Source organism: Macaca mulatta, chromosome 2 (assembly GCF_049350105.2).
Source record: "Macaca mulatta isolate MMU2019108-1 chromosome 2, T2T-MMU8v2.0, whole genome shotgun sequence".
In the NCBI taxonomy this organism is placed as follows: domain Eukaryota; kingdom Metazoa; phylum Chordata; class Mammalia; order Primates; family Cercopithecidae; genus Macaca; species Macaca mulatta.
In genome coordinates, this window is record NC_133407.1 from 111,614,756 (window position 1) to 111,628,086 (window position 13,331).

General features: G+C 48.9%; 2 protein-coding genes across 2 annotated transcripts in view; both read left to right on the top strand.

Moving 5' to 3' along the window:
* The window catches only part of ZNF589 (zinc finger protein 589), a 96,260-nt gene that overhangs the window by 20,652 nt on the left and 62,277 nt on the right, over positions 1–13,331 (top strand). The gene's annotated exons all lie outside the window — the stretch shown is intronic.
* On the top strand, positions 1,161–3,143 carry CAMP (cathelicidin antimicrobial peptide). The gene is given in 4 exon segments (NM_001033509.2): positions 1,161–1,363; positions 2,005–2,112; positions 2,254–2,325; positions 2,941–3,143. Coding segments are annotated over 4 exon segments (513 nt in total). The 5' UTR covers positions 1,161–1,162; the 3' UTR covers positions 3,073–3,143.

Sequence of the window (13,331 nt, forward strand, 5' to 3'; positions counted from 1 at the left end):
AGGAGAGTGGCATTGGGGAAACTGAGGCAGCAGGAAGGAAGGCTCACCACTGTCTGTGCAGACAAACACCAGGCTTGAGGGTGGCCAGTGGACCCGGGGTGGGTTGGCCATTCTGCAGTGGCCTCCAGTATGAAGAAGAGTGAAAAGATGGGGTCAAGAAGTGTAGACAACCTTTCCTAAGACTTGGCTTGAGAGAAGCCAGGGTGAAAGGCCATGTCTGGAGGGGCTTGGGAACATTTTGAGACTGAGAAAAACAGTGAAGAAGGATGCAGAAGGGGATAGATGGAGCAGAGCCTCTGTCTGGCTGACAGCTGGGTCCAGAGAGCAGGTAGTATGGCCTTGAATAGAAAGGGCAACTTGTCCCTTGCAAGGGTGAGTCTCTAGGTTGGGGGCGCTACTGTCTTCATTCACCAGTTCTTTTTTTGCTTTTTGATTTTTTCATACTGAGTCTCACTCTGTTACCCCGGCTGGAATGCCGTGACATGATCTTAGCTAACTGCAACTTCTGCTTCCCGGGTTCAACGGGTTCAAGCGATTCTCATGCTTCAGCCTGTACCTGGACTACAGGTGTGAGCCACCATGCGTGGCTAATTTTTGTATTTTTAGTAGAGATAGGGTTTCACCATGTTGGTGAGGCTTGTCTTGAACTCCTTATCTCAGGTGATCTGCCCACCTTGGCCTCCTAAAGTGCTGGGATTATAGGTGTGAGCCACCGTGCCCTGCCTCATTAATCAATTCTTAATCGATGCCTACTGGATGCCAGGCAATGCCTAGAGCTGGAGATTTAGCAGTAAACAACTAAATCCATCACCCTGACTCCTGAGGAGTAGAAGGATGTAGAATAGGCACCTGGCTCTCTTCCTCTCTTGAGGGACTTAATGCTCTTGAGCAACCCTGGCTATGACAATCTCCTGTTGGGTCTGGGAGGTTGTCAGAGAGATGGAGAAACCACTTCCTCATCTTGCACATGAGGCAGGCCTCACTCACTGCCCAGCAAGTCCTGTGAAGCAATAGCCAGGGGCTGAAGCAAACCCCAGCCCACACCCTGGCAGGCAGCCAGGGATGGGTGGGTCAGGAAGGTTCCTGGTTGGGCCTTTGCATCAGGCTCAGGTTGAGCATAAAGGAGGCTCCTGTGGGCTAGAGGGAGGCAGACATGGGGACCATGAAGACCCAAAGGGATAGCCCCTCCCTGGGGCGGTGGTCACTGGTGCTGCTGCTGCTGGGCCTAGTGATGCCTCTGGCCATCGTTGCCCAGGTCCTCAGCTACCAGGAAGCTGTGCTTCGTGCTATAGATGGCATCAACCAGCGGTCCTCGGATGCCAACCTCTACCGCCTCCTGGACCTGGACCCGAGGCCCACGATGGTGAGCTTCTGGCGAGGTTCTGTTCTGCTCTGGCTAGGCTTGGCCACCTGTTGTTCCTTCTGCTCCTGCTGCACTGCCTGCCAAAAGGGCATCTCCCCCTTTAAGTGTGGTCCTGTCTTTTCCAGGGAACCTTCTAGAGCTTGTATCTCCTCCCAGCATGAGAGCTTCCTGTCTTAGAATTCCTGTGGTGGCAGAGATACCCTCACCCCAACCCCATGCATTTGTAGAGGCTTCTGTGAGCTCCAGGCACTAGAGTGGGGTCATTGGCTCTGGGCAGTGACCTCCTCTGCTTTAAGTCTCTGCTGTACCACGTTACCCCACACAGGGAAGAACTCTGTCCAGACTTTAGGTTCCAGTGGGTATGTCTTGTACCCCAGGAAGCCCCCCGACTTCCCTTGCCCCCACCCCAGAGTGGGAGGGGCTCCTTGTTAGAGCTCATCTGAGGTCTGCTCCTACTCACTGTTCACCTAGGAGGGTAGGAATGGCTCAGTCTCCCTCCCCTCAGTACCCCAGTGCCGCGCCCAGTGCCCAGGGCCCATCGCACATCGGGTACTGTTGAAAGCCTGTCCTCTTGGTGGGAAGGTCATGGACACAAATCAGAAAATACAAGTATGGGCCTCCCCATTTCCTCCTCTGACTAGGATGGGGACCCAGACACCCCAAAGCCTGTGAGCTTCACAGTGAAGGAGACAGTGTGCCCCAGGACAACACAGAAGTCACCGGAGGATTGTGACTTCAAGGAGGACGGGGTGAGGCTTGGGGCTGGGGGTGTTGGTGGGTGCCTCCCAAGGAGGTGAACAAGGGGCACCTGGGGAATATTTCCCACTGGGATGGGGCTGGGAGGTTGTGGCAAATGGTTTCAAGTTTCACCTTGAGCTTCTCCTTTCCAGCTGGTGAAGCGGTGTGTGGGGACAGTGATCCTAAACCAGGCCAGGGACTCCTTTGACATCAGTTGTGATAAGGTGAGTGGGCTGTTCTGGGTTGCAGGGGCTGATGGGAGCATAGAGTGTGGACCATCCTATGGGTCAACTAACTACCTCCCCAACCCAGGGCAGAGGAAGCCCCTCCTACCCAGGGCTCTTCCCCCAACCTGAGCTCCATCTCTGGGGCCAGCTCTGGAATCCTAAGGTGTAACTCTCCAAGTGTAGCCCTTCCTGGGGACTCGTTAGACATGCAAATTCTCAGGCCCCACTCAGATCTACTCAGACAGACGCTGGGTAGGGCCCAGAAATTCATATTTTGATAAGCTTTCCAGGAGATTCCGGCTCCTGTAAAGTTTGAGAGCCACTGTCTTAGAGTACTCAGCTCTCAGCCCTGTGTTCCCATCTCAGTGTTTCTGGGCTGAGCTGTGTGACCCTGCAGAGCCCCTCATGATCCCCGGGACTCAGTTTTCTCATCTTTTTACTTGGTGTAGGGATTCAATCACATGCTTCAAAGATCACAGTCAGAGGTTGAACTGGGGCCCCAAAGTTCCTGCGGGGGCCCACGAAGGGGGGCATCTAGGTGGGGAGGTGTCTTGGATTGACCCTGGGTACACCCCTGACAAGGAACCTGTTTCTTCCTGTATACAACACCAGGATAATAGGAGATCTGCCCGGCTGGGCAATTTCTTCCGGAAAGTTAAAGAGAAGATTGGCGGAGGGCTTAAAAAAGTTGGCCAGAAAATCAAGGATTTTTTGGGGAATCTTGTACCCAGGACAGCGTCCTAGTGTGTGCCCTACTCTAGCTCAGGCTTCTGGGCTCTGAGAAATAAACTATGAAAGCAATTTCCTCAGGCTGCAATCTCACTTGTCTTGCCTCCTCTCTCTCACCACTACCGAGCCCTTAACTCAGGGAGGCCGCGTGTGAGTGTGAGTGTGTGTGAATGTGACACAGAGGTGGCAAGGGCAGTGTTCCATCCAGGAGGACACAGGGTAAGGCAGCAGGGCCAAGAGGTCCAAGAGAGCATCCCCATTCTCAGTGGAACCCCCAGTGGGGAATTAAGGAGCTCTACTCTGTGTGTGGTGGTGGGGGAATGCTGTGGAGCTGTTCCTGCTCATGGGGAGGTGATATTCGGGAGAGGGGCCAAGCGTGTTGTTAACATGCAGAGAAGCATGGTCCAGTCCCATGGGTGGCTGGCCAACTGGGTGCGGTCTGCCTGCAGGTACAATTCCCATAAAATTCCACTGCTTCCTAAAAGACTTAACTCAGGAAAGCCCATAACTCTGGGCATTTCCTCTGGCATTGGGACACATCACAGTTTCGTCAGGTAGGTAGCAGATTTAACTTGTGGGCTTGTGTTTAGGGATTGTTGGAAACAAGAATATGGTCGGGCATGATGTCTCATACCTGTAATCCCAGGACTTTGGGAAGCCAGGCGGGTGGATTACTTGAGCTCAAGAGTTTGAGACCAGCCTGGGCAACATGGCAAAGCCTGTCTCTACTAAAAATACAAAAATTAGCTAGGCGTGGTGATGCATGCCTGTAGTCCCAGCTACTCGGGAGGCTGAGGTGGGAGGATTTCTTGAACTTGGAAGGCAGAGGTTGCAGTGAGCTGAGATTGCGCCACTGCTCTCCAGCCTGGGTGACAGGGTGAAACCCTATCTAAACAAACAAAGGTGAGTGGGCTCATAAAAACCAAAGACCAGCCAGGGGCGGTGGCTCACGCCTTGTAATCCCAGCACTTTGGGAGGCCAAGGTGGGCAGATCACCTGAGGTCGAAATTTCAAGACCAGCCTGACCAACATGGAGAAACCCCGTCTCTACTAAAAATACAAAATTAGCTGGGCGTGGTGGTGCATGCCTGTAATTCCAGCTACTCGGAAGGCTAAGGCAGGAGAATCACTTGAACCCGGGAGGCAGAGGTTGTGGTGAGCTGAGATCATGCCATTGCACTCTAGCCTGGGCAACAAGAGCAAAACTCCATCTCAAAAAACAAAACAAAACAAACAAACAAACAAAAAACCCACCTAAAGCAAATACCCACATGCACACCCTAGCTCTCTGACCTTGGGAACATCATCTGACCTTTCAGTCTCAATATTTTCACCTGTAAAATGGAAAACATAACAGTTCATTCCTCCAGGATGACTATGGGGATAGATGATAGATGGCACGTGTGAAGTGCTGGGCACATAATAGAAATCTAGAGATTCTTTGTCTTTTTGCATCATGTCAACGCAAGGATGGATTCTTTGTTGTGCCAAAGAGCTGGTCTTCTCTACTCCCTCTCTGCTGAAACACCCCCAGTGGCAGGAAACTCACTGCCTGCTATTGTGAGTCAGTGCATTCCATGGCTGGGTAGTTTCTTGTCTTAGAAATTGATGCAGTGAAATTCAGTTTTCCATGCCTTTACCTAGCACAGTGTTTGGCATATTATTGGCACTCAGATGTTTTAATGAATGAACAGAAAAAAGCTGTTAATCATTCATTTATCATCTTTAAGAAAAATAAGATTAAAAGGCCAGGCACAATGGCTCACACTTGTAATCCCAGCACTTTGGGAGGCCAAGGTGGGCGGATCATCTGAGGTCAGGAGCTCTAGGCCAGCTTGACCAACATGGTGAAACCCCGTCTCTACTAAAATACAAAAATTAGCCAGGCCTGGTGGCAGATGCCTGTAATCTCAGCTACTCCGGAGGCTGAGGCAGGAGAATCGCTTGAATCCGGGAGGCGAAGGTTGCAGTGAGACGAGATGGCACCACTGCACTCCAGCCTGGGTGGCAGAGCGAGACTCCACCTCAAAAAAAAAAAAAAAAAAGAAAGAAAGAAAAGAAAAATAAGACTACAGGCTTTGTGAAGCTAGCTTTTTGGCACCATGCTTTTCTCAGTAATTATTTATTGGATAAATAAAGATCTAGTTAGTAAAATATAGTCTGAATACTTCAAAACACACACACATATTTCTTTTCCTCTCTATATATGAGACTATAGCTTTATTTTTTGAGTATATATGATGCTTTAACATAAAACAACACATTTGATTTTTTGAGGGGGCTTATAATTTTCTGCCTTCCCACCCCCTTTTGTGTAGTATAACATTCAAACGGAAAAAGTGCACATCTCATAAAGGTACAGACGGATGCATTTTCACAAACTGAACACCCCTGTGTGGAATCAGCGCTGGGATCAAAAAACATAAATTACAAGTACCCCAGAGGTCCAACTCACGCCACTCACAATTATTACCCATTCTGTCCTCCCAGAAATTACCAATATCCTGATTTTTTTTTTTTTTTTTTTTGAGACGGAGTCTCGCTCTGTCGCCCAGGCTGGAGTGCCTGGCGTGATCTCGGCTCACTGCAAGCTCCGCCTCCCGGGTTCACGCCATTCTCCTGCCTCAGCCTCCCGAGTAGCTGGGGCTACAGGTGCCCGCCGCCATGCCTGGCTAACGTTTTTGTATTTTTAGTAGAGACGGGGTTTCACTGCGTTAGCCAGCATGGTCTTGATATCCTGACCTCGTGATCTGCCCGCCTCAGCCTCCCAAAGTGCTGGGATTATAGGTGTGAGCCACCGCGCCCGGCCCTTTTTTTTTTTTAGGGAGATTCTCACACTGTCACCTAGGCTGGAGTGCAGTGGCGCAATCTCAGCTCACTGCAACCTCCGCCTCCCGGGTTCAAGCAGTTCTCCTGCCTCAGCCTCCTGAGTAGCTGGGATTACAGGCGCGCACCACCGTGCCTGACTGATTTTTGTGTTTTTAGTAAAGGCAGGGTTTTGCCGTGTTGGCCGTGCTGGTCTCAAATTCCTGACCTCAAGTAATCCTCCCGCCTCCTCCTCCCAAAGTGCTGGGATTACAGGCATGAGCCACTCCACCGGCCCAATATCCAGATTTTTTTTTTTTTCTTTTGAAACAGAGTCTTTGCTCTGTCACCCAGGCTGGAGTGCAGTGGAATGATCTCGGCTCACTGCAACCTCTGCCTCTCAGGTTCAAACAATTCTTCTGCCTCAGCCTCCTGAGTAGCTGGGACTACAGGCGCCTGCCACCACGCCCAGCTAATTTTTGTATTTTTAGTAGAGACCAAGTTTCACCATATTGGCCAGGCTGGCCTTGAACTCCTGACTTCATGATCTGCCCACCTTGGCCTTCCAAAGTGCTGGGATTACAGGCATGAGCTACCATGCTTGGCCCAGTATCTTGATTTTTAGCATGCAGACATTTTGCCTGATTTTGAACTTTATTTATTTTATTTTTTATTTTTATTTATTTATTTTTTAAGATGGAGTTTCACTCTTGTTGCCCATGCTGGAGTGCACTGGCACGATCTTGGCCCACCGCAACCTCCGCCTCCTGGGTTCAAGTGATTCTCCTGCCTTAGCCTCCTAAGTAGCTAGGATTACAGGCATGTGCCACTACACTGGCTAATTTTTTTTATTTTTATTTTTTTGAGACAAAGTCTCGCTCTGTTGCCCAGGCTGGAGTACAGTGGTACGGTCTGGGCTTACTGCAACCTCAGCCTCCTGGGTTCAAGCGATTCTTCTGCCTCAGTCTCCTGAGTAGCTGGGACTACAGGTGCGTGCCATCACACCTGGCTAATTTTTTGCATTTTTAGTAGAGACAGGGTTTCTTCGTATTAGCCAGGATGGTCTCGATCTCCCAACCTCATGATCTACCTGCCTTGAACTCCCAAAGTGCTGGGATTATAGGTGTGAGCCACCCTTTCCCGGCCTAATTTTGTATTTTTAGTAGAGACGGGGTTTCTCCATGTTGGTCAGGCTGGTCTTGAACTTCTGACCTCAGGTGAACCACTGGCCTCCCAAAGTGCTGTGATTACAGGCCTGCACTACCGTGCCCGGCCTTGATTTTGAGCTTTAAATAAGTGGAATGATATGATACATATTCTTTTTGCCTGGCTTCTCTCTCTTCATATTATGTCGGTGAGATCACCTCTGTTGATGATGAGAGGTAGGGATCGAGTTTCTTTTTTTCTTTTTTCATATGGATATCTAATTGACCCAGCACTTTTTATTGAAATAATTATTTCCCAACCCTGACATATTTTTTAAATACTGTTTTATTTTCTGATTATAAAATCAAGACACATGTCAAGCACGGTGATATGTATTTGTAGTCCCAGCTACTTGGGAGGCTGAGGCAGGAGGATCACTTGAGCTCAGGAGTTTTAGAACAGCCTGGGTAACATAGTGAGACTGCCATCTCTAAAAAATTTTTTTTAAAAATTAAGACACATTGAAAAGTCTTGACACTCCTGAGCATTGATAAAGTTGTGGAGGGTGGAGCCATCCTGGGGAGCCATTTGGAAGTACCTAATAAATATGAATATATGTACACCTGTGAACAAGCCATTCTGCCCCTTGGTCTACAGCATAGAGCAGCTTTTCTCCAGGTGTTGTCTGGGGAATCCCTGGGGGGCAACGTGAGACTTTCAGTGGGTCTGTGAGGTAAGGTATATTTTTTTCTCTCTAAATAGCTTATAAGTGGAGTTTTGGAGACTATGTGGTATCTGATATCTTTGGGGAACAACTTCAACACAACATCCTGGTGACCTTGCACATGTCCACATAGGCCATGCAGGCAAGTTTTGAACCACAGTTTTTGTTTGTTTGTTTTTTCTTTTTGAGATGGAGTTTTGCTCTGTTGCCCAGGTTGGAGTGCTGTGGCGTGGTCTCGGCTCACTGCAACCTCCGCCTCCTAGGTTCAAGTGATTCTCCTGCCTCAGCCTCCCAAGTAGCTGGGATTACAGGCACCTGCCACCACACTCAGCTGATTTTTCTTTAGTACAGACGGGGTTTCACTATGTAAGCCAGGCTGGTCTTGAACCCTGACCTCAGGTGATCCACCCACCTCAGCCTCTCAAAGAGCTGGGATTATAGGCGTAAACCACCATGTCCAGCTTGAACCACAGTTAATCTGAATCTTGGCAGAATTCCCTGTGGTCCTTCCTGGGACATGAGAGCCTAGAAGCTTATGAGGAGGTGCTCCCCTAGGCCACTTCCAACTTGCCTCCCTGTATCTCCTGGGAGGGTTCTGGTGAGATATGTGGCTTTCTGCCTCGGCCCTTTAGGGTTTAGTTGTATACTCTAAAACCACTTAACCAGCCGGGCATGGTGGCTCATGCTTATAATCCCAGTACTTTAGGAGGCCGAGGTGGGTGGATTACCTGAGATCAGGAGTTCGAAACCAGCCTTGCCAACATGGCGAAACCCCGTCTCTACTAAAAATACAAAAATAAGCCTGGCATGGTGGTACATGCCTGTGATCCCACCTATTCGGGAGGCTGAGGCAGAAGAATTGCTTGAACCTGGGAGGCAGAGGTTGCAGTAAACCGAGATTGTGCCACTGCCCTCCAGCCTGGGAGACAGAGCAAGACTCTGTCTCAAAAAAAAAAAAATTAATTAATTAATTAATTAGACAAAAATGGCCGGGCACAATGGCTTATGCCTGTAATCCTAGCACTTTGGGAGGCCAAGGGGGGCGGATCATTTGAGGTCAGGAGTTCGAGACCAGCCTGGCCCACATGGTGGAACCCCATCTCTGCTAAAAATACAAAAATTAGCTGGGCATGGTGTCACGTGCCTTTAGTCCCAGCTACTCGAAAGACTGAGGCAGGAGAATCGTTTGAACCCGGGAGGTGGAGGTTGCAGTGAGCAGAGATCGTGCCATTCCACTCCAGGCTGGGTGACAGAACGAGATACCATCTCAAAAATAAATAAATAAATAATTAAAATAAAAATAAAACCACCTGACCATCACAAACACTTAAAACCAATAGTAAGTGCAAAACTATGCCTACTGGTGCATGCATATTCCCTGATCTCTCTATTGTTTTCACTCCAGGTCTCAGCTGCTTTAAGGAATAAAAACTTCCCTGGGGGCCTGCCTCCTCTGCATTGCCCTGCATTCCCTAAACTCCCAGCTGAGGAGATAGGTGGTCTCCTGGCAGCTGGAGTGCCTATGTAAAACTGTGTTTTTGCAAAAAAAAAAAAAAAAAAAAAAAAAAAAAAAAAGCACTTGATAGAGTTTGGACAAAACTTGCAGTGCAGAGAAAAAAAGTCAAGGTAACTATGTGGTTTGGGTGGATTCATTGTGTGTGAGAATGTATAATTGGTATTAACAGTGTATTACATCTTTGAACCTTTTTTTTTTTTTTTTTTTGAGACGGAGTCTCGCTCTGCCTCCCAGGCTGGGGTGCAGTGGCCGGATCTCAGCTCACTGCAAGCTCCGCCTCCCGGGTTCACGCCATTCTCCTGCCTCAGCCTCCCGAGTAGTTGGGACTACAGGCGCCCGCCACCGCGCCCGGCTAGTTTTTTGTATTTTTTAGTAGAGACGGGGTTTCACCGTGTTAGCCAGGATGGTCTCGATCTCCTGACCTCGTGATCCGCCCGTCTCGGCCTCCCAAAGTGCTGGGATTACAGGCTTGAGCCACCGCGCCCGGCCTTTTTTTTTTTTTTTTTTTTTGAGACGGAGTCTCACGCTGTTGCCCAGGCTGGAGTGCAGTGGCGCGATCTCGGCTCACTGCAAGCTCCGCCTCCCGGGTTCCCGCCATTCTCCTGCCTCAGCCTCCTGAGTAGCTGGGACTACAGGCGCCCGCCACCGCGCCCGGCTAATTTTTTGTATTTTTAGTAGAGACGGGGTTTCACTGTGGTCTCGATCTCCTGACCTTGTGATCCGCCCGCCTCGGCCTCCCAAAGTGCTGGGATTACAGGCTTGAGCCACCGCGCCCGGCCACATCTTTGAACCTTAAATGCTCATAAAATGTTAGAGAAAATTGCTTTGGTGTCCAATGCTTTCACTGTATAAATGATGTTCTGTTAATTGGCAAGCCAGAAATGTCTACTTTCTGTGTTAACAGCAGTCAGCATGCGTGACTGGTAAACCCCAACAAAACTCAGAGGACTGCTTGCCAATTAAAGTTTCTTGAAACAACATGGGTGGATTCACAAAGCTAATCTCTCCAGCAGTCAGACAAGAACAATTGCTGCCTCTTACAAAGTAAGAGCTCTATGTTCCCAGTACTAACACTGCTGCTGCGTGCCAAACTTGTAACTCCTGTTGAAAGCAGGCCCATTTATCTTCTAGTGAAAAACAGGCCACACTACACAGGACTCTGGCCCCACCTGCATCTGCAGAGATCTTTGACCCCCACCCCCTCCAGGCTAACGGCTATACTTTTGTTACCAGGTTTTTTCTTTATTCAGGTTTTAAAGTGTTTCAGTCCATTCAGCTGACTCTGGCCCCACTGTGGCCCTTGAAATTAATCTGTTATGTTTTATTTGATGGACATTTCACAGACCCAAGTAACTGATCCTGCCGAATGTATTGTGAAAATAGATGCTTTCAGTATGAATGATATTTATCCCGACTTTAAGGGATGCTCCCAATGGGGAAAGGCCATAGTTAGGACAGTGGCAGTGGGACAAGTACACAACTGGGAGCCCACCAGGCCACATGATGGCAGTAAAGCAGCATAGAATACAAGGCTGGGAGGGTGGGGGGACACTACCCACGAAAAAAGCCGGGGGAGGCAGAAGTGCTAAAGGAAACCCAACACCCTGTGTGGACTGCCCTCCCACTCAGCCAATTAGTCCCAAAGAGCCTTAACATTAAGAGTGTGGGTGAGGTGACTGGTAAGTATGCAGACTGGAGCCTGTGGCAAAAAGATGTAGCCGCTAAGCAATGGTCCCCTTGTGGACCTGGAGAAAGCATTTGTCTGATGCCACTACCAGGTATATCCTTTTTGAGAGGAAATTATTGGCTGGTTATTGGCTGTTAGTGGACACTGAGAAATTAACAAAGCAGCAGCAGGTGTTATTATGCCTTGACATCCATGAGAGGGTCAAAAATGAAAACACCAACAAAACGGATTTTTCCCAGAAAGGAAATAAACTAAGAGTGTGGCAGGAAGAGCGTCAGACAAAACCTCACACTGAGTTGAGGAAGGAAAGGGCTTTATTCGGCCAGAGCGTTGGCAGACTTATGTCTTAAAAAACCGAGCTCCCAGAGTGAGCAATTCCTGTCCCTTTTAAGGGCTCACAACTCTAAGGGGGTCCACATGAGAGGGTCGTGATCGATTGAGCAGCAGCGGGTACATGACGGGGTGATGGGGGAGGTGGGGGGCGTGGGGGGGTGCTGCATGCACCAGTAATCAGAATGTAACAGAACAGGACAGGGATTTTCATGATGCTTTTCCATACAATGTCTAAATCTATAGATAACACAAGCAGTTAGGTCAGGGGTTGATTTTTAACTATCAGGCCCAGGGCGTGGCGCCAGGCTGTCTGCCTTTGGATTTCATTTCTGCCTTTTAGTTTTTACTTCTTTTTTCTTTGGAGGCAGAAATTGGGCATAAGACAATATGAGGGGTGTTATCCTCCCTTAAGAGTTTAACACGTGCAGGAAAAAGTGGCTAGTCACCTTCTAGATATGGCTGTCTCAAATGTGGGGGTCTGTGCCAGAGCTTCTTGGGGGCTTTGGTATACCACTGTTTCTGAAAATGCCTGGGCCTGATTCAGGGACATATCCGCTCTGTTTAAGGCTGATGGGGTGCACTGGGCCATTGCAGCTGTTCAGCCTCAAGGAAATCTGTTTTTTTTTTTTTTTTTTTTTGAGACGATGTTTCGCTCTTCTTGCCTAGGCTGGAGTGCAATGGCATGATCTCGGCTCACAGCAACCTCTGCCTCCCGAGTTCAAGCAATTCCCCTGCCTCAGCCTCCCGAGTAGCTGGGATTACAGGCATGAACCACCACACCTGGCTAATTTTGTATTTTTAGTAGAGACGGGATTTCACCATGTTGGTCAGGCTGGTCTTGAACTCCTGATGTCAGGTGATCCACCCGCCTCGACCTCCCAAAGTACTGGGATTACAAGTGTGAGATCCCGCGCCTGGCTGGAAATCTGTTTTCAACTGCAATGGAAAAGGGGAGAAAGAGTGAGAGAGAAAGCAGAGCTCTGGGTTGTGGTGTTTGCTCTGGAAAATATCTCCTACAATTCATCTTGTTAACATTTTCACTGACTAGTGGGCAGTAGCCGATGGACTGGCAATGTGGTCTGGTGCCTGGCAGTGGGGCAACTTGATGATTTAGTCTCAAAGACTGAAGTCTTTGTAGGGATGAACATTATGGCAGCAGACTGCACTGGACCCACAGCCCCGTTCATGACTCCTGTGGCTGCCCATGAAAAACGACCATTCAAAGATGAACATCAATGGAATCTACAAGTTAATCAGACCTGTGCTGGCCAAGTAAGGACCATGACCACGTGGACATACCAGCACACAAGGCATGGTAATCCATCTGCAACTCAGGACTGCACCCCCAAATTAGACCTAGTGATTCCAGCACGGGAGGCCAAGGAAGTCTGGCAAGTGTGCCTGACTGCCAGCTACACAGTTGGGTGACAAAGGGAACTCCAGGGTGCATAACCAGGGGTGCTATCCCTGTCTGCACAGTAGTCATGGGCCAGACTATTTGAGGACTCTTAGATGGACTATGTTATATATTTAGATTCCCTGAACACATCTAATCAACAATGGTGCTACCTTTACAGTAAAAAGTACCCTGGAGGCCGGGAGCTGTGGCTAACACCTGTAATCCCAGCCCTTTGGGAGGCCAACGTGGGTGGAACACCTGAAGTCAGGAGTTTGAGACCAGCCTGACCAACATGGCAAAACCCCATCTCTACTAAAAATACAAAAATCAGCTGGGTGCAGTGGTGGGTGCCTGTAGTCCCAGTTACTCGGGAGGCGAAGGCAGGAGAATCGCTTGAATCCAGGAGACAGAGGTTGCAGTGAGCCAAGATCGCACCACTGCACTCCAGCCTGGGTGACAGAGTGAGACTCTGTCTCAAAAAAACAAAACAAAACAAAACAAAACGCAAAACTCTCCATAGTGGTGATAAAAAGTTGCATTGCCTGACTTCTTGCTGGCCTTTTGAGGTGAGGGTATGTGCAGTCATCAAGCTCTTGCTGGGTCAGGATTAATATTTGATGACCAATAAAGATTTTTTTTTTTTTTGAGACATAAGTTTGCTCTT